This window comes from Clarias gariepinus, chromosome 19, assembly GCF_024256425.1.
Source record: "Clarias gariepinus isolate MV-2021 ecotype Netherlands chromosome 19, CGAR_prim_01v2, whole genome shotgun sequence".
NCBI lineage: Eukaryota > Metazoa > Chordata > Actinopteri > Siluriformes > Clariidae > Clarias > Clarias gariepinus.
The window spans coordinates 28,319,873-28,347,407 of record NC_071118.1 but is presented as its reverse complement, the minus strand read 5'-3'; the positions used below and the strand labels follow the sequence as shown (position 1 = coordinate 28,347,407).

The 27,535-nt window shown below is 39.8% G+C and overlaps 1 protein-coding gene across 1 annotated transcript in view; it reads left to right on the top strand.

Moving 5' to 3' along the window:
• The first annotated feature begins 17,619 nt into the window (after positions 1 to 17,619).
• LOC128507292 (potassium/sodium hyperpolarization-activated cyclic nucleotide-gated channel 1) overlaps positions 17,620 to 27,535 on the top strand; it is a 130,741-nt gene continuing 120,825 nt past the window's right edge. The window contains exon 1 of the mRNA XM_053478049.1: positions 17,620 to 18,184. Coding sequence (XP_053334024.1) covers positions 17,799 to 18,184 — 386 coding nt within the window. The 5' untranslated portion in view covers positions 17,620 to 17,798. The remainder of the gene's footprint in view (positions 18,185 to 27,535) is intronic.

The window sequence follows — 27,535 nt, the reverse complement described above, 5'->3', positions numbered from 1 at the left end:
GGTATCAAGTCCATACCATGCCCAGGCTCCCATCTACAGTGAGAGGACGCTCACATTCGGGCACTTTTGTTTTGACTTTTGTCTCGTTGTAATTGGCAGAGAGGGATTTCATGGTGAAGGTTCTTAGGGACAGCAGTAATGAGAAACCCCCGAAATAGAAAAAGTGACAAGGCAACGACCTTAAACGTTCCCGTCAGTACAATAAGTTTAATGACACAGAGGTGCAAAGTTCATTGGCGTCTAAAAGCATTTAGACAAATCAAAATGACTAGGGGCGTTCGAGTCGAAGCAGGACATATTTCTCTTTATAATCTCCTGCTACACTAATGCACTTATCCCAGTGTTTCACTAGTGCTTGGACACCATCAGGGTAGAAAGTTTTCTCAGTACGCCAGCATTACGTCTTAAACACCGGCCTCCCAGGAACTTCTTTAAAGCCCCAAACATGTGGAAATGTCTCGGAGCGAGGTCAGGACTGTATGGGGGACGTGGCGATAACTCCCAGCCGAGTTCCTGTAATGTCCAAGTGGTGCTGGTGAATGAGTGTGTGTACAATTCACACAGACAGATGCGTCTCTTCTGCAAGTTGGTGACACCGATTTTTAAGGATCAGGCATTCCTTTCTTAAAATGTTTGCATCATTCAGATGTTTTTCGCATCACCATACTATGGTTGAAGACTATGGGAAAAGACTCATCTTTTACGGCCTCCATTCACCTGACATTTTATCACAAGTTCTGGTCTGACTTGGTCGCTCACCTTGTAGTTTGGAGCATCATACAGGAGAACTCACGGAAGAACTCTCATAGTTTGGAGCATCGATGGAGAACTCTCATGGGCACTTAACCCTATGGCCATACAAAATCACTCCGTGTTGCTGGTCCTAAAGCCTGGATGAGAAAGGAGCGTGATGAGGCTCTGTATGAACCACTGCTGCTATAGAACAGATAAAACACCCATCACCAGATGAGCTCCAAAACATGGGAGGATGAAAAAAATTTTTTTACCTGGAGTGAAGCACGGTGAAGCAAAGACTCATGAATGGAGCGATGTACAGTACAGGGACGCATGTAGAGCTGAGTTTTATCCCATCAACCACGTAATGGAACCTGGGGAGGCGATGACATGTTCAAACATAACTACCAAAAGATACAGCCATAATATCTCAGAAAGCGCTCGCGTAGATGAGTCGACCTCCTGACCTCCTCAATCTCAGGGAAAATTTCTGGAGGATTTTGCAATTGTGAGTTTATCACAAGGAGCTCCATAACCTCAGGGAATTGATGGAAGGAGCGGGAGGAAAACGTTCATTACTTCCTACTGGAGATGTCTACAGAGTAAAATCCTCCGTGTTTTCATTTAACACTTCCAGAGTTGATATGAGCCCAACTGAACCGATATACCGTAAACACTATAAGATAATAATTCAGCAAATGGGAATGTTGCTGTGCAATTTTCTTTTTGGTAATTTATGGAAATATTTGAACTAACTGGACACTGATACTTTGAAGTATGATTACCTTCTGTGAAAAGGGAAAAGGATAAAAGGATGAGCACTGAGCAGATATTATTCATGTATTGAATGGCTTTAAATGCTATGCATGCTGTATTTTATATATTTATATAAAATTATAATATATATATATATTTCTTTTCTTTTCTCCCAATGGCCATTAAATTATATAACTGCGATATCTGATCACCAGTACATTTGTGCAATATTCTTTCTATTCACTTATACTACATTTCAAGTGCAATTGAAATAACAATTCTATTTTTACTTCTATTTATTTAATTTTTATTTTATTTCTTGAATGTTTATTTTTTCCTTGTCTAGAGCACTGAAAATAACTAGTATACTGATATTGCACTTGAAATGTAGTGTAACTACCCCCCCTAGCACCCCCCCTCCCCTTATTAATTTCCCTCTGGGATTAATAAAGTTGTTTAAATCTTGAATCTTGAATCTTTGAATATTTACAGGATCTATTTTTTTTCCTGGGTATCTTAAGTGCTTCACCTTTTTATAAAATCTGTACACTATGTACGTCAGCCCTGGCAGGACAAAGAAAAATGTGGCATAAAATATGAAAATCTTAGAATCTCACACGTTTATTTGGGATGAAGTGTTTCCAAGTCAGATATACAAAATTCATGCTCTCTGTCAGCTTCTAAGCTCGGTAGTAACGCGGAAAAGCGGTCAGCGCTGCATTACTTAAGAATTGCACCTGAACTAGTCACCAAGCCGAATGCAATATTTATCAGGTGTCAGTGCAGAGAGACAGAGAAAAGATTAGAATCTCCAGGTCACTTACTAAATATTTCAGCGACTTGTTGGAATCCTGTTTTTGGACTGAAACGGATCTCAGAAGATGATCTCGGAGATGGGAGACAGTTCGCCTCAAGCCTCACGTCACGCCAGCTACTTAATCGATCAGACGTCCAATAAAACCTCAGCTTAGGAAAATGGTTCTGGTTAAAATAGTATCATAGAAACATCAAAGCGGCACAGTGGTGTAGCGGTTAGCATTGTGGCTCTGGACCTCAAGAGTCGAGGGTTCGATTCCCACCTTGGCTCTGTATGCATGGGGTTTGTTCTCGCCTACAAATTAGCAGCAAAAGTTTCATATGTACTTACGCATCTCCTGGGAATGCACAACCGTCCCAAACTCACACTGAGCTCAAAAGAAAATAGCTACACCTGTTCTCTCTGTGCTACACCTCACAATCTGCAGTGATTCCTCACCTGTTAACAGCCACCTGGATCCCTGTAACTACAGAAGCTCTGAACCTGCTGCACACTTCTGTAAGATAGGTGAGATATATATATTTATATCTGATCTAAGAAGTTTAAAGGCTGGGTCGGTGCCCTTGGGCTCTTTGCCTCCTGGGCGGTGGGCTGATGTGCAAAGGGTGTTCTGGTGTCTTTCTATTTCCACATAGCATTTACCACTTGACATACAACACCTGGGGAATGAGGTGTCATCATGGAAACTATAATATACAGTATAATGAGTGATGAGTGCATTGCAATTTGCACCTGCACCAATCATACCGGAGAATTTCTATGGGGTTCCGTTTATTCCGACGTCCTTCAGACTAAAACCAAGTGTACAGTTGGATAAATAATTCCTCAGCAATTAAAAGTAATGACTGATATTGTCTTACGGAGGTCAGGAGGCAGAGCTGAAAAATTTAGCACGTATGAGGGCTGAGTTTAGAAGGTGAGTGTCCAAGTCAGTCACAGATCAGATCAGATTTCAATAACCATGAGATGGGAAAAAATGTGATGAATTAATAATAAGCGAAAAGTAATCATTGGTTTATTTGATAAGTGGACTACTATTTAATTTTTTTTCTGACTTCTTGTAATTGGTCTTACAGAAAGTAGTCTTAAGGACTTTTTATACTGTAGTTCTCTTACTGTACTACCACTAATTTTCAGGTTCTAGGGTTTTTTTTTACGTTTGTTTACTGACTAGATTATATACTGTACAGTCTAAATAAATGAATGTTAAATGTATAACCCTTAAAAAGTTATTTGATGTGCTTTTTATGGAAATGATTCTTTGTATTTACAGAATTTACAGAAGGAGTTTTCCCTCCTGTTCTCCATGTGGATATTGAACATGGGGTCCAAACAGCAAGTGTTATGATTTGTAAATATGGACACGATATAAATATATCCAGCAATCACAGTTAGAAAAAAGATAAACAAAAATTGTAAATAGATTCTAGCTTCAGATCAGGTTTTTTTTTTTGCGCAGTGTGAGATTCACATGACGCTAGTTTGAGATTTAATTAGGGATCCATTAATTAAAACCTAAAAGGAGGATCGTAAAACGGCTCGCTCTAGCTGTTTAAGAAACTAAACAAATCAGCAAGGAGGGAGAGAAAGAGAAACGAGGTGTTGGGGAACTCAGGAAAGCACTTGGAACCATTTCTGTTCTAGATTTGGCTTCTCCAGGAGGATGTGTTTGAATACAGAATACCAAAAATGTTATGTCTGTATGTCTGTATGTCTGTCCAGCCAAATTTTGTCACAGCATCACACGAAAACCGGCTGCACAGAATTTAATCAACTTTGCCAGTCCCAAGGTATTCTGAAGGTTAACCTGCACCATTCATGAAATTAATTATGTCACAGCATTTAGCGCTTTTTATCCTTCGAATTTACATTACTTTTACTGGGATTAGTTCATATTTTCACTTTGGCTGAAATAACAGCGCTGAAGTGGTATAAGTGAATTTTAACACGCTGGAGTGGTTTTAAGACAAAACTTCATCTTTATCCTTTGATCTACTTTTTCCATTTCTCATCTGTGATTCACTCTCCGATTACCGAACAGGGAGTGTATTTGTCTCACCACCAAAGAAGGACAACTTAGTGTAAACAAGGCGTAAGATACTCAACCTTACAGAATGGGATTTCTTTGTATTAATAAGTTAGACAGAGAGTTCTGCTGTACAGAGAGACACACAGACATGGACGTGGGCTTCAACCTCAAATAATAATCATAATAATAATAATAATAATAATAATAATAATTATAATAATATCACTGATTACATTAAACATCAGATCAGGTTATTTATAGCTTTAACCTTTAAACTGTTTATACAAACTCTTTTCCCTTCAACGATGCGTACTTACACTCGTGTGTGTGTGTGTGTGTGTGTGTGTGTGTATATACTATATTGTATATATGATAATTGTTCCTTTTGAGAAAAAAAACACTGAAAAAAAAACAAACTAAACAACTTTAATCATAGCATTAATTATTTACTTATTATTAATACTAATACAGTAATCCAATGCATTCAACGCAGCATTTTGTTTATTTATTTGTTTAGTAACTGTGTACAGTATATTAAACTCCAGAATAAAATACAGTAAGTGTGCTACGCTGCCTGAGACACGTAATCAACCTCACAGCAGGGTCTCTGAGCTCTGTGTGAAACTTATGATCAAATCTAGTGTGTGTGTGTGTGTGTGTGTGTGTCCGTGTGTTAAAGTAAAAGGGCAACTTGTGTGATAGCAAGCACTACAGCAGCAAGTGTCCTGATTTATTCTCATATTCAACCTTTCAGCTGTGCTGAGGCAGCGCTCCATCGCCCCGGGAGGGAGGGAGAGAGGGAGGGAGACAGAAAGAAGAAGAAAAAGGAGAGAAAGAGAGAGAGAGACTGAAAATAGAAGGGAAAATAAATAGGAAGGTAAAAGTGGAGGAGAGAAAATAATGCATGACATGACATTATAATTGTAAGACCACATTATGCATAAACACTTTAAATCTTACTCACATAATGTCTTTAATCTCTCTCTCTCTCTCTCTCTCTCTCTCTCTAACACACACACACACACACACACACACGCCTCCATGATTTACATCCAAGTCTGAATTTTCATTGTCCTGGAATGACATTGTCCCCACACATGCCCTTGCCAGCAGAAAAAAACACTCCATCCAACATCTGGCTGGATTTCGGTTTCAGAGCTGCGTAATCAGCACCAGTGAGAACATCTGGAAGAATCAGGATTACTCCATGCCACGGTCACGGTGTAACACACCACAGATTGAACAGAAAGTGTTCATCCATTTTCTATAATAGCATCTCTGACAGTAGTGCAATCATTTTTCTTTAGACCCTTTAAAAGGAGAATTGTGCGCTATAGAGTGACGTATCCTTTTCTCCAGCACAAAATAGGCAACACGAGGAACTGAAGTGTAGTTTATTTTAACCAACTATACTAACATGACTGAGCAGAAAATAAAGAAAAGGCTTGCATAGGCAAAGAAATAGCACAGATTGACATGATCACATGGTTTATGGTTGTTTTCAGGTGTTTCTACAGTATAACCTAATAATAATAATAATAATAATAATAATAATAATAATAATGATAATAATAAGCTCATTAGTGTTTTACAAGTGGTAAAAAATCTTGCACGTTATAAAAGTGATAAGTTTCATTCTACCTGACATACTGTATGCCTCGACATTAACACACTTCGACAAGGCTTCCATGTAAGCACACATTTAATTTTTTTAAATTATCATTGACTTGTTCTGAGTTTTAAGGGTTAAGGATTGTTTGCATGAAATTTGTGTAAGGAGACTCCAGTGTCAGCACTTTGTTAATGTCTGAGGAGCGGACGAGTGTTTACAACCATAAATAAACTAAATTAAATGTAGCTGTAAATTGATAAAAACACAGTACACCACATCACTGTTTCAGAGGGGACAAATTATTAAGATGCACAAAAAAAAATTAAATATCAAATAACTGTCCAACAGATTATTAAAGCCTGGAAGGATAGGGTTAGGGTTATTGATAGCACACGATTTAATAGATCACGTGAACACTTTTTAAACTTGCATAATAAAAAACCAACAGTAGAAAGTATAGATGTGTTTAACAGTGAAGGTTAGAGCATTTCCACACACACACACACACACACACACACACACACACACACACACACACACACACACACACACACAATGTGATGAGAACTCACAGGATTGGGACTAAACAGCTGTGAGTCCATAAGAAAAAAGTCTTCAGTTTGTTCGGGATCATAAAGACTGGACTTTGGAGCGATGGAGAAAGGTCATGTGACCTGCTGAGTCCAGACTGAGCCTATCCCAGAGTGATGGGCGTGTCAGGGTGAGAAGGGAAGGACATGAAGCGATGCTCCCATCATGCATAGTGTCCACTGTACAAGCCTCTGGAGACAGTGTTATGATCTGGGGTTGATCAGTTACTCAGGTCTAGACTCAGTAACGTTATGGGGCAATAAAATGAAGTCAGCTGACCACCTGAATGTACTGAACCACCAGAGGATCACATCTATGTGAAAGAGCTGTTCTGGGAGCATGAGGAATCATTTTCACACACACATGCACACACACACACACACACACACACACACACACACACATCACAGTGCATGCCGTGATCAGTTTGGTCAGGTTGTGTATTAAAGCCCTTCTGCTTGTTCTGTTATACACAGATAATTAATCACCCGATCCTGTGACTGATTATTTTCCTGTAACAGTGTGTTGTGTCTTCAGTGCACGTTAACACGCTGTGAGAGAACAGGACATGGTGTCAGGTCGTATTTAAGGAAAGAGAGCGTAAAAATGTTTTGTAAGGCTTTACATCTGCGGCCATCCCAGAAGTACATCATCATCATCATCATCATCATGTCTCTCTGTCTCTCTCTCTCTGTCTCTCTGTCTCTCTCTCTCTGTCTCTCTCTCTCTCTGTCTCTCTGTCTCTGTGTCTCTGTCTCTCTGCATGTCTCTCTTTCTATATCTGACCTATGGCTTAGAGGGGAAGGTTCGGCACCGAGCACAGCAATAAAAATAAATTGCTCTGTGCTCTATTGTGTCGCTGCATTACATCCATAAATTCTTTATTTTTAATCTAGAACAATCTGTTTATTTATGGATTTTTCTTTTATTAAACCCAGATGCTGCATGGAGGTGTATAATCAGAGTGAACCAGAAATGGGCGTGGCTTAATCCGGTCCCGGGTTATTTCTTTCTGGAACGGCCCCAGGTGTAGGAGCGTCAGCAGTGTTAGGGTCAGAGTGTGTGCGCTCCGGCTGTGACAGTTCCTCCGCCTCGGCTACATCACTCCGCTTCATAACCAATCTACTAGCATGTTTATTTCACAAAATATACGAGTGTGACCCGTCAGCTGCTGTACTGGGGAGGAATGAACAAACTTTTTACTGTAAATCACAGCATCCATGCAACATCATACTTTAACATTTACGCTAAAATTAATGGCAATGCTAATTTTTTATGCTAATTTTAAGGTTACATTTAATGCTAACGCGTAATTTGATGCTAATGATTAGAAAGGTCAGAAAAGTGAAGCCTTTGAGCTGGAGCTTGTTGTTCTTGTATCTCACACACACACACACACACTGCTTGTCCTGATACACACTGACTTAATGATTAAACACCCTGTAGCTTTTTACATTTATAAGGAATCCATGTCGCTGGTTGTTGTAAAGAAATTAATAAATAAAAACATTGAACAAAATGTCATAGATATACCCACACTTCTCACAGCCACGCCTCTCACAGCCACGCCTCTCATAGCCACGCCTCTCACAGCCACGCCTCTCACAGACAAGCCTTTCACAGCCATGCCTCTCATAGCCACGCCTCTCGCAGCCACGCCTTTCATAGCCACACCTTTTACAGGCACACCTCTCAGGGCTACATCTGTCATAGCCACTTCTCTCACAGACACGCCTCTCAAAGCCACACCTCTCACAGACACGCCTCTCATAGCCACTTCTCTCACAGACACGCCTCTCAAAGCCACACCTCTCACAGACACGCCTCTCATAGCCACGCCTCTCATAGACACGCCTCTCATAGCCACACCTCTTATAGCCATGCCTCTCATAGCCACACCTCTCACAGACACACCTTTCATAGCCACACCTCTTTCAGGTACACCTCTCAGAGCTACATCTGTCATAGCCACGCCTCTCATAGCCACGCCTCTCACAGACACACCTTTTATAGCCACACCTCTCACAGACACGCCTCTCATAGCCACACCTCCCACAGACACGCCTCTCATAGCCACACCTCTCACAGACACGCCTCTCATAGCCACGCCTCTCACTGCCACGCCTCATAGAAGAACACTTTTCCTCCCGTGTCTCTACAGCCGTCTGCTCGTCTTCCTCCAGACGCTAAAATCTCCCACCGATCTCCAAACCTTCGCTCTGCATCATTCATATAAATGCAGCGAATTTCTTTCCTGTTTCCTGATTGTGTGTTTCTCATTCATGTCACAAACCCCGGGACAGAAAGCGTCTTTGTTATCTGTCTGAGAGCCGAGCTTTATCTCTTATTGATTTCTATCCCCAATTTATGTGATTCATTCTTCTCTCTCTGTCTCTCTCTCAGTTTCTCTGTCTGTCCATCTCTGCCTCACTCTCTCATTCTTTGTGTCTGTGTCTCCCTCCCCCTCCCCCGTGTCTGTCTCTCTCTCTGTATGTCCATCATGTGACATCATTAATATGTTTAATCATTTAAGGCAGGATTAAAAGAAAATGCAATTAATATACAGGTTAATTAATATACATTATCATATGTTGTGTTTCTGAGTCAGGTTTATATGTGTGTGTGTGTGTGTGTGTGTGTGTGTGTGTGTGTGTGTGCTCCAACAATTTTTTTGATAAACGAATCAGAAGTTGATTGATACGACGAGTGACTTTGCAGAAAGACGATGCTTTAATTCCGCACGGATTCTATTCGTGGCTCTCGAGAGGCTTTACGGAGGCGTGCGATATTTCATACCGAGCTGTAGAGTTTCGGGGAAAAAGGAGCTTCTCCAGTGTAACCTGATCTTCTCTCTCAGGATCGCCCGAGTGTCATGAAGAAAACGCAGATTTTACTACAGATGTAGTGCTAAAAGTTATATAATATCATATATTTCTTATTTTTTAAAGAAAAGGTAAAAAAAAAAAAAGGTTCTGGTTCCACATTGTAACACTTGAACATTGATAAAAAAATTTGATGTGAAACAAATGATAAAGTACCTTTACTATAAATATGTATTTAAGATGAAACAGTAATTAAGAAAATCAGGAAAAATCAGGAAATTGTAGCTCAGAATTCATGGTGTTATGATTTTAAACTAACACTCACCCTTTGGTTCTTCACACCACGGGGAGGAAGCTAACAGAGACATCGCGAGTTCTCCAATGACTCAACGTAACCCTGGACTGAAGTCGCCCACGTTGTGCCGAGGTCGCGTCCTTGGTTTTTCAGTTCATCTCGCACATGATGTGAGGGCGGGAAAGCGAGTCGTGTTCCCTCGGCTTATGACTTTGTTCTCTAAAGTGTTCCAGAGTTACACAACTGGGGAACAGTTGGCAGATGGACTAATCCATTCTAAAATAAAAACAGAAATAAAAGGACATCTGCTTCGTTTATGTTAACGCGGCTTATATAAGGCCTCCGAGTTCTGCCTCATCGGGCCGAATGTCATGTCAGGGGGTTTACGGGTGATTCTGGGAGGAATCCGGTCTGTGTCTGTGGTCAGTTCAGGTCGTGTTCCCAAGGCATTAGAGTCCAAATCTCAGGTTTAGCCATCGAATAATGTTTAGTACTAATAGCATGTTCAGGCCACATGGCGACAGAGCACTAACATCACACCAGGTTGGTTTAGTGAATGGACTATCACTGCTTTTGTTGACTAAAGGGGGAGTGGACTATTTTTTATTTACAGCTTTGATACAGAATCATCAGCGGTATACTGTGTTTATACAGCACAGGCAGAACATGGTACTGGTGCGAAAATATTAAACATTTGAATGATTTTTTAATTTTTTAATTTTATTTATAATTAAAATTGAGCTACAATTAATTCAGCTACTCAATTATTGTTTCATTTTAAATTTGCATTTATAGTTTTGTTACTTCATCATTTGTTTTTTGTATAATTGTGTTTTTATATTTAATATTTAACTAAAAGAAACAGAAAGAGAGACAGCAAAAGATAAAAGAAATGAAAGAAATAAAGGGAAATCCTTGTTTTAAATGTACTTTTACTTTACATTTCTCAAAGATGCTAACCTATTGTCTAAACATAATGCTTTCTATCTCACGATCCTTGCTTTTGGTAAATATACATTAACTGTCATTTAGATGAAACTTACAATTTAGACAATTTAGATTTTACAAGAAAAGACATACACCTGAAAAAGTGTTTTATTTTAAAATGCAAAATTGTTAAGTTATTGCGACATGATTTTGACATGGTTACAGACACTACAGATTTTTTGTTTTTTAACCTGGAATTTTAAAGGTGTATGTGTTAACAATAATTATTGGGCAGATTGCAAAAGCAATTTTTATTAAATAAACTATAGTTTTCTAAATAAATATCAATAATTTATATTTAAATAGTTATTGTTTGAAGTAAGACAATAAAACGCTACAAATGGCCATTTTTGGGGCACATATAAAATCATCTCTCCAAAAGTTAGCAATTTGAAATTTTTAGACGAGCGAGACTGGTCACTTCCATATTGCATGGCACACACATTTTCTGTATTATATGTATAATATAAAAAATTAAGTCACAGCATACATCTTATAAAACACATTTATTGACAAGTTATACAGTATAGCTTTATAAGGGTAGCTTTGTTTAATTTATGCTTATGTTACCATGGTAACGTTTGGAGGAAGTGATGTCAGCGTTGGTGCTGTGACCTGGTGTTCTGAAGGGATGGATTTTGTCCTAGGGAATTTCCCTTATATGATATTCCCTGAACAGGGTGTAGGGATCAGTGCTTAAGTACACTTAAGTGAAACTGAGCTCAGTTATAGTGTACAGTTTGTCCTCTGGTGTTTTTTGTTATACAAATTTTAGGATGTCACCCAGCATTGCCATGGTTTTAGGAGGCATGGTGGCGTAAAAAGGTTAGCACCATGGCCTCGCACCTACTGTACAGTGCTATGGGTTCGGATCCTGCTCGTTTGCCTGCTCTCACCATGCTTCATCTGCAGAGTTTAATTAAACACCTAAAAGGAAATACCAGCCAGCAGAAAATATTCTCCAGGTTCAGAAAGTCAGAAAAGCGAGCAGTGTGTGGGAGCAGGTGAAAAAATTGCTAGCTCTGTGTACTGTATGGTCCAAATAAAAAGCTAGTGGTGTGTTTCTTCGGGCTCACTATCGTTGTCGCTAAGTCTGGCTGGTTAGCGAGATTAATGATGCTGTGTTTATTAGCATCTTTGCCAGGTGATCAAAATCAATCAATCAAATAATCAATCAATCAGAATCAATAAAAGTAGCCAAGTGTGAGAGTGTGTTTTGGGGTGGAAAGTTACTTTTAAACATCTGATCTACTCACTTAAATTTCAACGCATTTGTTTCACACTCACGTTTAATATCTCTTTATGATTAGATGTGTCTCTTTACCCGGTTGTCAGAAGTGAGGAAATAAATAAGATGTGTTAAAAAAAAAAAGACAGTGTGTAACTAATTTTTTCACCACTGATTGCTTCCATTTATGATTTCACAAAAACAAAATTTAGTTTCCTTGTTTTAGCGAAACAGGGATATGAGACGGGCGGTGGGTAGAGGTGTAGTGGTTAGCACTGTCGTCTGGCACCTCCAGGGTCCGGGTTCGATTCCCGTCTCTGTGTGTATGGAGTTTACATGTTCTCCCCGTGCTTGGTGGGTTTCCTCTGGGTACTCCGGTTTCCACCCACAGTCCAAAGATATGCAAGATATTGGTAATTGGCATTCCCAAAATGCCCATAGTGTGTGATTGGGTGTGTGAGTGGTGTATGTGTGTTTGTGCCCTGCGATGGATTGGCACCCTCTCCAGGGTGTACCCCGCCTCGTGCCTTAAGTCACCTGGGATAGGCTCCACCCCCGCGACCCTGGATAAAGGATGAAGCGGTATATGAGATGAGTGAGTAAGGGTTATGAGACATTTCACATACTGTACATGCATATACAGGATATACACATACAGAGACACACACACAGAGGTTTGGATGCAGGGAGCAGGTGGACTGGTGAGGATTTCATCAGTAGGTAATCTGCACCTCCGCTTCTCCTCTTCACCCGCTGTCGGTGCACCGCTGCCCATCGCGCTTCTGCGCCGCATGACTTCGCAAATCGGTTCTCCTGGAAAACAAGAGACTGTTTCACAAATTCATAAACGTTCTTAAAGTAGTTTTCGAGTTATAATGTGACGTGTGTATGTTTGAATACGAAAACTGTACAGTCTTATCATTATGATGTTAAGCACAAAACGAATTAAACACACAGTGTTGTGCTGTTAAAGGAACATAAACTATATCAGTTTAAATTTTTGTCAAAAGACGCAGTGTGACTTGTTTAGTGAAGTGTAAATGTGTAAACCCGTTCTATCCCATGGGTGCTCGATCGGATTGGGATCTGGAGAGGGTGGGTTGGTGGCCTTGAGCGCTTTGCCTTCCGGGCCCTGGGCCTGATGGGTTGTGGTCCACTGGGTGTTCTTTGGATTTCTATCGTGGACAGCAATGACTTTATTTGGGAATTTGTGTTGCATTGGCTTTTCCATGGGATTTGACCCTTTGCTCTGGCCTTTGATCCCTACGTGCATGGGTGAGCCTTGTGTGCCCATGATCCTGTCACCAGTTTGTTCAGTTTACCTAGGGGTGGTTTTAATGTTATGGCTGATTGGTGTATGTACTGTAAGGATCGTATATTATTCTTTTTTTCCAGAGGACAAACTTTAAGAAAGTGCAACACAAACTTAAACTTGTTTTTTTTTTTTTTACCCCACAGGTTGTGCAGTTACATGAAACTGCAGTTTTGAATGAACAAAGCTAATACAGTATGATAGTTCAGGATATAAATGCGACACCTAATTGCTCAGATGGCTGTTCCTTTTTCTTTCCGTAATTAGGAAACAGTTTTAATGCTGATTGTCAGATCATTAACAGTTCTATAATAATTATAACTTTTTCAAATAACAAATAGTTCTGTGCATTTCCTACTGAACTTATATAACCAGATGAGATATCATACGCCTGATGATTTTCCAAGTGCACTGGCAAAAAAAAAAAGGAAAAAAAAAAAGAAAAAAGTGAGAAAGAAGCAAATTTAAGTTACAGGATGTGCCCCCTCACTCCTTACAGAAGGCAGGGATCGACCTTGAGTCCTTGGTTCAAGGACAAACCTACTGTAGCTATGTAATCTTTGGACACACACAGTTTTCAAAGCCTTTAAGTGTCTTTTAAACCAGTGGGTCTCATTTATTGTAGTCAGGTTTTAACCGTAAAACCAATTTCCATGAACTCCTTCGGTATGGATTTATTTCATGAACAACGTTCGAATTTAAGGAGCCATAAATCTTTAAATCGATAAAGCACATTAGGTCTGAGTTGACTCCAGTGCTTGGTCCTCTAAATCCAATAACTGTGACAGGGTGGGTCGGGATTCCTACACTATAACAAAATTAAAGAAAAAAGAAAGCCCAGACCCCCTGGCTATGTTCCCCAGCCCCCCAGACCCCAGCTGGAGCAGCAGCATCCTGAAGTATAGACTTATAGCAAAAGGTAATATACAGCACAACCTTTGTCTAACCCCCGGGAGGCAGGATGCAAAAGCGTAAAGTCAGCATGTGTTATAAATGAGAGCATTCAGAAATCATCATAGCTCACAGCGCAGGATAAAAACACAAGCGGACAACAACAACAAGGAAGAGAAGTCCATCCTAAAAATGATAACACAGACAGAAATCATAAAAACAAACCAACAGTCAAAATCTTCAATTAGCAACATGTGATGTGCTGAATATTTGAGCAGTTTGACATCAAAGTGAAATAACTCTATTTGAGAAAAACAAGTTTGTTTAATTGAACGAAGCAAGAATGATTGGAAACCAGCTTAGAGTAGTTTATATTTTCTATCTTTTCAGCAAGTTAAAAAGTATAAATTCCAAAATAATATATCAAAATAGGTTGGATTGTATCAGTGTAAATTTTGCACAATTTTACAAAACGCTAAACTCCACCTCTCGTAGTTTTGTCACAATGAATAAATCAGCCTGTAGCCTGTTTGTAAATGCAATTATTAATAATACTGTATGTTGTTTGATTTACCGTGTACACAAAGTTTGTGTCTTTGCAGTGTTGTTGGAGATTTTATCTTTCTGCCTTATTTTTTTTTTTATAATTCTTTAAGTACATCGTGGTTCATAAAACCAGTGTAATGATAGCAGGAGCAAGGCGGATTTATGAGACGTATTGATTTGAAAGTGAAACAGAAGGTTGCACTACAAGCCAACCTTACCACAGAGCGTACACTACAGTATGTACTGTACAGTAGCTTTGTCAACAATATAACATAGTGTTCACACAAATGCATACCTGTACTCCATTAAAGCTGGTGAAACTGAAACAGCTAACAGACTGTAAATGTCACTTTTTCCTGACTTCAACATTTTTCAAAAATCTACTAAATGCATTTAGTGCACACATACAGTACAGTAGCGGCTGCTGTTTTGCGCTACGGATAGTTTCAGTTCAGAAAGAAGCGATGTGATTGGATTTTCAGGGTGTGTTGACTTTTGCTATGAAAAGTAGCCGCTCCATGTTGGAATTCGTCTAAAAGATGAAAGTTCATAGAACTTCTAAAAGAAGGATATGTGGTAGTTTTTTTAGTTATTTATTTAGTTGTAAACAACCATGTGTAAGAGGAAGATACTTTGCTTAAATGAGTAAAAGTCAGAAACTGGTTTTGCTGAAAAACTGTTTATATTTATTTTTGCCCTCGACTTGGAACTCTAAGATAAAAGGTTCTTGTTAATTAATTCTTGTAAGTGTAGGTGAAGATAGGAAAGGAGATATTAAGAAATCACGGTTAGATCAATCCTAATAGTAAGAACTATTTTGCAGGCAAATATACTGTGACTGTACTGTATATCCCTGGTACAGCCGGAGGAGTTGCTGTCTCACAGCTCCAGAGTCCCAGATTTGAACAAGTCCTTGGGGTCTTTGTTGGCTAAGTGGATTGACTAAGTGTGAATGTGTGTCTGCATGGCGTCCCTGTGCTGGTATTCCTGCCTGAAGCGCAGTGTTTCTGGGATCTGACTTCAGATCCACTGTGACCTTGATTGGGATTAGTCACATTTTGTTAAAACTTCTCGAGGTGTCGATCATCAGATAACCAGGAGCGAGTCCTGGAGCTGCACCATGGAACTTTCCCTAGGGTTGATTACGTACATTATAGATGTCACAATGCAGCTTGACAGAAATCAGGATGTAGACACCTAGTGAACGTATTGGGATCGAGGTTGAGACACCGGCGTGAGATTATAGATCATTCCAGGTGATAAAGACAAACAATACTGCGAGGGTTTAATGGATGTTTATAAGAATCCTAAGATGAACAACAAGACATTTTATATGAATTCGGAAGTAGGAACAAGTCTCCGGGAGGCTGCAAGAGTGAGATTTAGGAATAAATCGTTGGGTTTTGGGGAGTGCAGATGTTAAGGGTGTCCAATCGCAGCCGGAGAACGTGAACCAGAACAGACTGTAAATTAGAACAAACATCATCTGCAAAACTGATGAAGAAGTAATGAAGCCCTGATTGTAATCACGCATGATGGTAATTTTGCAGCCTTTTAATCTGAAGTCTAATATCGATATGTGATGAACATATGCGCTATTATTAAGTAGATCATATTCCAGAACACGAAGAACCCGATGTGCGAGCTGGAGATGATTATCGCTCCCTAATCCGATTACACTGCCACTAATTCACTTCTGTCTTCCGTCCGCCTGCTGATATGACGAACATGAATCACTGTATGTCAAGTGCATCAGCATTTCCATTACACACAGTGTGTTTGTTTATAAATAAAGCAGAATCACAAGAATTAGAATTATACTCTTGTCGGAAATAAGTACAGTAAATATACTGTAGTATGGTTTTTATTAGTCCTAGAAACTAAATCTTTTTAAGTAAAAAAATGTTAATTGTTACATTTATACCAATGATGATTAAGGAAGAAAAAACGATTTATTTTATATTTACTTATTTACCTAAAAGAGGTACATTTTAATTATGTAAGTTTGTTCTTTCGGTTAAGTAAATTTACATATATACATATTATGCATTTGCATTACATTTATTCAAAATATTAATACTTTAAACTCTATCACAAAAAAATAGATAGATAGAATAAATTTTTATTTTTCCTTAATTAAGCAAAAAAAAAAATTGTAACATGTATACCGTTTATTACATTTACATATATATTCAGCTTTTTTGAGTGTAATTTCTAAAAACTGAAAAATAGGCAAAAGTTTAATTCACAACAAGTTTTCTTCCTCATATTAAATTTAAATGCTTTCATTTCTTCATTATAATATTATGACCTATAGGCAGCACGGTGGTACAGTCGTTAGCTCTGTGGCCACGCACCTCCAAGGTCTGGGTTCGATTAAGGTCTGTTTGCATGGAGTTTGCATGTTCTCTATCCATCTAGGAACCTCTGAAGTCCAACTAGGGACTGTGGAGACCAATGGTGACCATTGTATTTATTGCCATTTTTACAACCTCCACTCAACACTCACACACAGTGGGCAATTTGGGAAAGCCAATTAGCCTAATCTGCATGTCTTTGGACTGTGGGAGGAAACCAGAGTACCCGGAGGAAACCCACTAAGAGAACATGCAAACTCCATGCACACAGACCCTGAGGGGAGAATCGAACCCGGACCTTGAAGGTGCATAGCGACAGTGTTAACCACTACACCACTAATTGCGTTTCCATTCATTTATGTTTTTTTTTGAGTATTTATTTTATTAATAATTTATATATATATATATAATTATTATTATAGTGTTTATTTGATTGTTTATTTTTTTTCCGTTGGTCGCAGGTGAATTGAGGTGATGACGTGATTCCCGTTAGAGGGCGCCACAGAGGGGGGTGAGAGTGAGTGTGTGTGTGAGTGTGTGTGTGTGTGAGAGAGAGAGAGAGAGAGTGTGTGTATATGTGTGTGTATGAGAAAGATCCTCTGCCCGGTTTCAGCAGCATATCGCGGTGTGTGTCAGTGCGCGCGCTGCCCGATCGGCAAAAAGGAGCCGCGCGCGAGCCGCAGCACATCAAATGAACCGAGCGCGAGCTTCCGGCGGGGCTGGTTTCCGCGCGCGCTCCTGCGGCACCTCCTTCGCGTGATCACGGAGACACAATTAACACAATTAACACAAATAACACAATTAACTCATCGGCGACGTCATGGAGGATAAGACGGTGAGCTCGAGGGACGAGCAGCGAGGAGACGCGGCGGGGAATTCGGTGCAGAGGCGAGACTCGGGGAAGAAAAGCGGTGCAGCAGCAGGAGGAGGAGGAGGAGGTTCGAGTCCCGGTGCGGCCAAGGAGCACGGCAACTCGGTGAGCGCGCGCACAGACCGGGACCGGGAGGAGGCGGCGGTGGGGCTGTGCGACGACACCGAGGGCAGGCAGCAGTACGGCTTCATGCAGCGGCAGATCGGCGCGATGCTGCAGCCCGGAGTGAACAAGTTCTCACTGAGGATGTTCGGGAGCCAGAAAGCCGTGGAGAAGGAGCAGGAGCGCGTGCAGCACGCGGGCTACTGGATCATCCACCCGTACAGCGACTTCAGGTGAGGGGGAGGGGGGGGCGCGAGAGGGGTGCAACACGGTCACCTGGGATTTAGTACTTCTCTCTCACACACACACACATCAAACGAACATAGGCATATATATCGTAAACTCTCGCGCGCACCGACGGCCGCACGCGCGCACGCAAGCGCGCACGCTCTGCTCTTATGCGCATCATCCGCGTAGCGCGCGCGCGCTCGCTCGCCTCAGACTCAGCCGTGCCCTTGCCTTGAAGGTGAAACCGGGCATGCTTTAGGTAGGGGTGATTTTTTTTTTCTTTTTCTTTTTGGGACAAAAAGCACAAACTCATCTCATCTGAGTCTGCAGTGAGACCAAAAACCTGAACAGAACCGAACCGAACCGGAGACAGAGAGATGAAAGAGAGACGGGGAGAGATTGCATGATGAAACACATATATACACACAGCACTCTTATCCACCTTCCTGTTTTGAAATAACACCTGCACTATTGAATGAACACAGGGGGCATTGGTGGCTCAGTGCTGGGTTTCTCGCCTGCCTTTTTCTGAAGGCCCGGGGTCAATTCCCAGCCAAACCCAAAATTCAAACCCCCTGCCACTGGTTGCAGTGCCAGTCCCAAGCACGGATAAAATAGGAAGGCTGTGTCATCTGGTGTAAAACCTATGCCAAAGTTGTTGTGTGGGTCAAATGTTTCACTGTTGCGACCCCTCGACGAATTAAATAAACACAGGGTGCAAAATGCAAAAGCCCGGGTTCTATTCCCAGACAAACTCCAACCTCAGCCAGTGGATGCAGTTCCGGTCCCAAGCCCAGATAAAATGGCAGGCTCGGTGTAAAATCTTCTGGTATAAACCCTGTGCCAAGCGGATCAGATGGTCACCATGTGGTGCCCCTTTGACGGGAGCAGCCGAAAGTCTAACAACATCTATAATAATAAGTACTTTATTAATCACTCTTTTTCACATATCCCAGTTAATGTCAGCCAGGATACAGCACCCCTGGAGCAGACAGTGTTAAGGGCCTTACTCAAGGGCTCAGCAGTGGCAACTCGGTGGTGCCAAGGCTCGAACCCCCGACCTTCCAATCAGAAACCTGGTAACCTACAGCCCTAACCATTGAACCCCCGCTGCCCACTATTGAATGAACACAGTGCTCACACATGCACAGTGATAAAAGGTCACCTGAGCACAGCATTATTCTGGGTATTAAAGGTCATTTGTGGGTATTCATCTTATTTGCATTCCTCTTACGCCAAATGTAAATAAAGCAATGTTTCATTCTTCAGCCCTAATGTTTCTTTCACTGGAGCAGCAGGGATTGTCTATCCAGCCCAAACAGCCCTGCGTTCACTCTAGCAAATCATGACGTGACAGACGGATATTTTCCTACGACGTCCACGTGACATTTAGATTCAGATTTTCTCAAATCTATGCAAATGAATGCCATAAATATGCTGTAAAGGAGCGGCGAATCCAAAAAGCAGATCGACTACAACAATCTTTCCTCACCTCCTCAATCACGGCTTTTCTTTTTACCTGATTTTATTCTAGTTCCTGTATAAAACCTGAAGAAAAATTTATGGACTAGCGATAGTTTGATCTTATCCTGTCATTATGTACAACGTTTTGAAAAAAGTAGCAGAGACCATCGATGCCTTCAGTTCATCTACATAGCTAGTACAGCTTTGCTAATACTTTGCTAATCTAACCTGAGAATGAAGCTAGTCTGATGACTAGCATGTGTGATGTGAGTCAAACAACCAATTTTAGCCATAATAGTTAGCCTTAAATGTTATAACTGTTTTCCATTAGCACACAAGTGATTTCTTGCCAATTAGCATGAACGTAAGTGCACACAGAGGCTAAATATGCTAACAAATAATGTGTGAGCTACGAGACTAATTCTATTAAACATGTAAGAGACATCTGTGTCACAGAATGCTAGCCGATGAGAGAGAGCTATCGTTAGGATAGTGTGGCAAGTAACACCCAGTTATGTCAGAGGCTTCAAGGCAACGCTAATGTTTGGGCATTTTGTATTTATTTAGCTTAAACTACCCTTTAACCCTGCGAGTGTTAAGTCTGGAACGGTTCCTTAGGGGGTGACGCGGTGACCTGAAGCTCGCTAGGTAATGTTCAGGCATTCCACCGTACTGAGCTTCAGTCAGTTAACGCTAATCCTGTTAATCCAGACGACTGGTGTGTGTGTGTGTGTGTGTGTGTGTGTGTTTAACTCATACGGTATTCAGTTAAAACTTTTCTAAGGAAGGGTTGGATGATGCATTATAAAGCAGCTTCAGGGTTAAAATGCATAATGTGTACAATATTTAAAACTGAACACCTCGAAGCAGGATTAACAGCTACAGTGGCTAATGTACACTTCCTGCTTAGAGTGTTGAGGTCGATTAAGTGATAAAATACTACAGTAATCCAACAGAGTTTGGTTATAATAGTGAATTAACACCCAACAAGTTCAATTAATTATTACAGTAATGCTAAAAAAATAAATGTGTTGCTTTTTATTACTGAGTATTAGATGAACACTAAAGTATTAGTGTTAAGTTATTCCTGGAGCCCTGCATTTTTTTTTTCTGTTATGTCAATGTTTGTGATGTTGACCTGTGTTGAAAGTGTTTAATTAAAGGCCAGTGTTTAAGTAGCATATACACACTTACATCAACATCCTTGGTGTTTATTAAACTGATAGTGTTAAATTAAAAAGGCTAATTTGGTTAAAAACATTTCAGCGCAGATTAAACACCTCAGTGCTGAACTTACACTTAACATTTAGTTAGTGTTCAATTAAAGCTTAGTGTTTAAATGTTATACAATTAACACTTAATGTACATTTTGAAAGATCAACTTAGTGTTGAGTTAAAACGTACAGTATGAAATTAACATCCTTGATGTTTAACTAATTAAATACTCCTAAATGCTAATGCGTTGCAGAATAAACAGTTCATTTTTAAAAAACAATAATGTAAATGTTGCCTTTCTGGCTTGAAATTTAGCTTGAAGTGTTTTGAATGAACCCCTGGTGTTGGGTTCATTAAATCAACCTTTGTGTGGTGTTCATTCTAAACACTGCAGAATTAGCATTTCAGTATTGAATTAGACATGAATACAAACAGTGTTAAATTATAGCTTTCAGAACTAACACTTTGGTGTCAAATTAATAATTATGAGCAAATCAGTATTTAATCAGTGTTGAATTAAGAATGCCTAATTAACCCTTTATTAAGCTTCATTAACAAGCTCCTTATTGATCCTTAACTGCTTCGGTATTGAATTGATCTTTAGTGATAACTACTTTATTAACACTACCATGTTTAATTAACATTAATTAATAGCCAGTTAATTTATTAAGGTAATTAATAAACACCTTTAGTGTTTATTTAACTGAGTGTTTAACTCATGCTAATTAACACTAACAAAAAGTCTGAACACTGAATTAACACTGTCAGTGTTTAACACTTTCTTACACTTTATTAAGGCTGAAAGTCTCATGTCACCAACACCAGTATTGAATCATTGCCATTAGTATTGAAGCTCAATGTTAAATTAATACAATGGTGTTAGATTCACTTCTAGAATGTCAGTACATACAGTATAGTGATTAAACAAATACAGTGTTTGTCAATTTTTAAAGTGTCGCTTTAACCTCCCACTGTTGTGTTGAACTGTGTAGTGTGTTCTCACACATACAGTATTGATCTGACACTTACGGTATTAAATGATTGCTCCCAATACTCCCAAAAAGTCGACAGCCACAGTGTTAAGTTTTTTTCTTGTAGTCTTAAATGAAATTACTCAACCCCAACCCCTCCCCCATTCGTCCTTCCTGTGTTTATTACAATAAGTACTGAATGAATTCTCATAATTTTCAAGTGCATTTAAATATTTAACAGTATAGCAGTGTTGATTTCATTTACACTCCTCAGTATTGAAACAGCGCCTGCAGTATTTGTGTCCAGGGCGGGATTACCACCTTGGCATTAAATAACTTTCGACATTGTTAATGCACTCATATTGAATTAATACTTCCAGTGTTTGGGAATATTGAAAGTGTTGATTTACCAGTGGTGAATAAATACTTTTAGTGTTTAATACTTTCTTACACTTCATTAAGACTTAAGCATTAATGTTACACTGCGTGAAACATTTTCAAAGTGTAGAATCAGTGTTTAGTCTGTGCAGTTAAAGCTCACTGTCAAAGACTTTTGTAGCCTTAACACCTCAGTAATGATGCAGTGTGTATTTTTTTAAATGAAATCTCATTGTTGAAGTGTTTACATTAACAGCATAGGATTAGCACATGAACCATGTGTAACTGAACACTTAGGTATTGTTTTATACCTTAATGCTTAGTGTTGATATGATATGACAATTAAACAAGCTAATTTATGAAACACCGAGCAGTTTTTAATACTTCGAAACCTATAAAAATATAGCTGCTTTAAGTAAATCAGACAACGTCAAAGAATCGTATCGAATAGACGTCTGATTCACAGCTCTAGTGCTTTCGCAGTCATTCCCTCTGTGCAGTGTTTGTTTTATCTTCGTGATGGGCGTGGTCACAAGCTAACGAGTTATGTCGCCCAGGAAAATGTTACAGCTTGCAGCGACTATTAATGATAAGCAAAATATTTCTGTGCATTTTAGCATTTAATTTTGCAAAATGCTATAAAATGTACAGCATAAGAATTCAGCATGGTGTCATGGCTGTTTGTGTGTGTGTGTGTGTGTGTGGTGGCCTGTAGCTTCATTGTCATACCCTCTGAGACAAGGTGAGCTCGGATTAGCTATATAGCCTGAGAGATGATGAGCTTAATGACGATGCTAACACGATGATGTAACACAACTTTCCTATGATACGTGTGTATGTACAATCCTGCTCAGTTGTTTGTCTGTCTTATGGACACAGAGATAATAATCAAGTTGTCAGATGATTATTGTGATATTCCGCACATTTGTGTGTGCTTTTATAAGAAGAGCTTTACGTTAATGTATGGTAGTGTAAATTGCTCAGCTGTTGCGGTGTTATGCATATTTGCCAAATCCACAAAAGCTTTCAAGATTAGGTTTTTATTTTTAGGTTGTATTGTCCACTTTTTAGATCATTTCTTAAATAAACAAGCTGCACACATTGTTTGTTGTACTGCTGTGTCATCGTGTGATTATTTAACACTCTGCGGGTTTCATCATGTGTTTAAATCCCTGAGACGAGGCTTTGGTAATACCTTTACATCGTCCCTTCTCAGGTGACCCTCTCTCGCTCGTGCTTTCGACACATGATTTCATCATACCTACAAACAAGCTTAACAACAAAAGAGAGACGGGGTATGGGAGCTGACAATGCTGTCATCACCAGCGCTGCCAGCCAGCGCGCCGCTGGCACGATCCCATGCTACGCTGCTGTTTTATAGCTGTTTATATGCCACTGTTAATGCCAGGGTTGGGGGTAGAGGCTTTCTGTAGTTGTGTTACATCAGAAATGATGGTCCGTCTTTACAGTAATTATGTCACTTTTTTTGTCCTCTATATATAATCGTTTTGCACAATTTTTTAAATGTTTGGTACATTACTACAGAGATTACGGTAGATTGTACTGTATATTGTTAGTGTTTTTTTATGATCTGTGCTACTTCAGATTTGATGTAATTTGGCACTTTTTAGAGGTTTTACTGTATAGTACAGACATTATGGTGTGATGGACAGATGGAGATGGAAAGAACTGGAAAAAAGCATAGTATGTGTACCTCGTTTGTTTAATCAGTTCAATATCATGAGACGATATGAAACTAACCACAGCCAGTGCAGGGCAGGAGTGCAGAGAACCTGAAGCACCTGGAAGCTCCTGTGGTGGTCCCTCACACACGAAAGCTCTTTGGACCGAACCTAGGCTTAAAGCAGGCACAAAAACAAATTCAGCAATATTCTATCAACCATTACGTTCTTTGGACAGCAATTCCAGAAGGCTTTCCATCAGACTGTGACATTTTTATGGCACACATGCCAGTTAAAGCACCATAAAGCTTTTCTTCTAACCATATTTTTCGCTTTTTATGGCATGCTGTTGCTCCCCAGTGGATCAGTACTGCTGCATCGGCAGCTTTCAGCTCCAACGTACAGTAGCTCCGTTAATAGTGGAAAACACTGTGATATGCTTTTATGCGAAAATAATCTTTGTTCTCTCTTGAAACTAATAAAAGATTAAAAAAAAAAACTGCTTGTCATGAAACTGCAAAGTTTCTAAACTCCTCTGTCCTTGAACACTGGAGACTCCTTACATACTGTAGATGTTACATCTACAAAAAACTGCCTATGTCAGGAGGTGGCCACACACACACACACAATGTGGGGACACCAATTAATATATTCTGCATGTCTTTGGACTGTGGGAGGAAACCGGAATACCCGGAAGAAACCCACCAAGCTCGGGGAGAATATGCAAACCTCACACACACACACAGACACACACACGCGTGGGAAGTGAACCATTGATGCTGGTGGTGTGAGGCTCCAGTGCTAACCACTTCAACACTATTCCACCCGATTTAATTCACACTTTTTAAATGATTTAGGAAAACATACAAAAGTCAAACAGACTAAAATCGATGAATTCCTTTAAAGTACACCACAGCTTGTGCAAAACCACTCATTTTCCACAAACACTCAGTTTTTGTGAGAGTGTCGCATCTTCTTCATTTGAGTTTTTGCACAGTTTGCGCACTACCGCCACCTACTGGACCGGAGAGTGAAGCAGAGGACTGGATGGGGAAGGAAGGAATGATCACTTTTAACGAGACATTTAAACAACCAGCAACAAAGATAATGTAGCATTTTAGAGTTTATTAGCTTTAAGTAGTTTTAAGACCTTTAAGAAATCAAATCGAATCAGTACAAAGTTCTATAGTGCAAAAAACAATTGCAATATAATAATAAACATGACATGCAGCTTGGTCTCCATAATGCAAATTAATAACGAACAGTCACTTTTAGGGCTTCAGCAGCCAGTTTGAGAATATGCAAAAAAGATAATTAGAAAATTACACAAACATTAAGGACAGGGATCAACTGATACGATATTATCACAATACCCAGGTACCCTTTCTATCCTATTTTATAAACATCCCGTTCCAATATTACATTTAATTTGTATTTTATTTTTTCTTACAATTCTAAACTAATGCAAAATAAAAATAAAGAATTTTTGCCGATCTGCCGATGTGTGAATAGTTTATAGCTCACCACCTGTAGGATTATAGAGGAACTGCAACATTGATACCGCCTTAAATATAAATAAATAAATAAGTAGATTTCGGAGTCAAAACGTGAAATGCTACTTAAAAGAATCTTCATATAAGGAAAGTCACCATATTGACAAGTACACAAGTTTTTTAATCTTTACACTTTGTACATTTGCGTAACCTTGTACAAGAGTTTGCGGCTACACTTATGTTTAGAGCTGCTGTTACAGAAAGCTAATCCACCTTTTCCTGTTGTTTATCCCCGACGAGGCCACATAAATAGAAAAGACAGGGCTAAAGACAACACAGTATCCATAAAGTATAGACGGAAATGTGATGTCCCACGATCCCACTAACACTCATGTGGTTTAAAGATTAGCGAACGCTTCATAAAACTTGTTATTCGTCATCTGCAGAAAAATCAGCCGGTTTGAAATTCTGTCATCTTTCTGCCGTGTCTGTGTCCCGGCCTGCCGCGGTTCAGCTGTCGCTTTTCCTCTTTTCCTCGACTGTAATTTATAAAGCTGAAAAGGACAAGCTGATGCTGAGGAATTCTGACACGGCGTTATTTCCTCTGAGTGTGATGCTGACTTTACACTTTTCATGCGGAGATAGTGGCGTGTTTTTGTCCTTCTCTGCCGACACAACGTGAGTTTATTCCCGTGCAGATGGAAGGAACTGGTAATGATTCTGTTCTACATGTGTCCAAATTGCACGTGTTACAAATCACAAGTCCGAAGTGTCTGCTGCTTTTGTTTTGCATTGAAGCTACGAGGCTAACTTAACATAAGGTACAAGTAAGCGAATAGTTAAACACTAATGCTTTAGCATGTTTGGCCCCAAAGGATATCATTGCAATGTCGTTACTAAACGGTGTCCATCACGCAGATAACCCCGCCTTCGAACCGTAGCTCATGCCTTTAACTTGCGTCTCGTTCACCGTTTATCTTGTGATTGGAGTCGTATGCAAAATGTTTTGCTATTTGGTTTGTCCGTGTCACATTCACCTTTGATTTAAAAATGCTTCGCAAGTTGACCTAACCGCTTTTTTGTAACATCTCGAACTACACCGCAGCTTTAACGACGCTCCAGCTCTGAGATTTTACTCGTTAGCTACGTTAGCGTCTTAACAATCACGTCTCGTCCGATCGGCCGCATCGAAGGTGAAGACCAAGGAATATTGAGTGGCTCAGCTCTTATGAAACAGCTAATGTTTTATAAATAAAGAGATCTTCTATGAATTATGGATGCGGCGTGTGATGGAAACTTTTAGGTTTGTGGGAAACTGAACCTTTTTATCTGCAGTTATTGTGTCTCTCTCGTCAGACTATAGATTTATCAGATAGAAAACAAACTCAGATCGAGTCTCGGGCATTTAAATAAATGATGCTGTTTACGGAGAGAAAAAAAAGAAAAGCAGGATTTATATTCCAGCTCCTCCTCCTCCTCCTCCTCAGAGTCAAACAACAGTGGATTTCTAAACCGAGTTTAAACGTCTATTTTTAGGGGGCTGCAACTTCTCTTTGCATTATTGATGCTTTTTGGTCTAGCTTGCTCTCTCTCTCTCTCTCTCTCTCTCTCCCTGTCTTGCTTTTTTCCATCCTGCTTCAGAGAGACGTGTCCTAAAGTCTGATGAAGGTCCTTGTTGAATGTCTCACTTTTTCCAGAACGGTGCCCTCTGGTGCTCTTTAATTAGTCGAGCTCTGTTGTTCCAGCTGCAGCGCAGAGCAGAGGGTGATGTACGGGTGCAGCAAATGCATCATCAGGAACATCAGACTGGCACAAAATTGTTTTAAAGAGGTGTTGTTCAGATCACTTGGTGTTGTGTAAATAATGAGCAGACTATACTTTTTAGAAACAGGGAAAAAAATCGATTCAGTTTTGAATCGTGATTCTTTCGTGTGCCGATTCATGTATCGCCACACGGATTGCATCTACTGTATCCATAAAATATATTTTTAAATGTTTTGTCTTCTTTATTATAGAGATGCATCGGTCCATCAGACGTAATCAGTCTTAACCGTTTAGGTTCCAAGAGTTATCAAAAACTTGTGCACATTAAGAAACTCTGATTGTCCTTTTTCTTTAAAATCAGAGAGCGAATTAGTAGGAAACCCACTCAT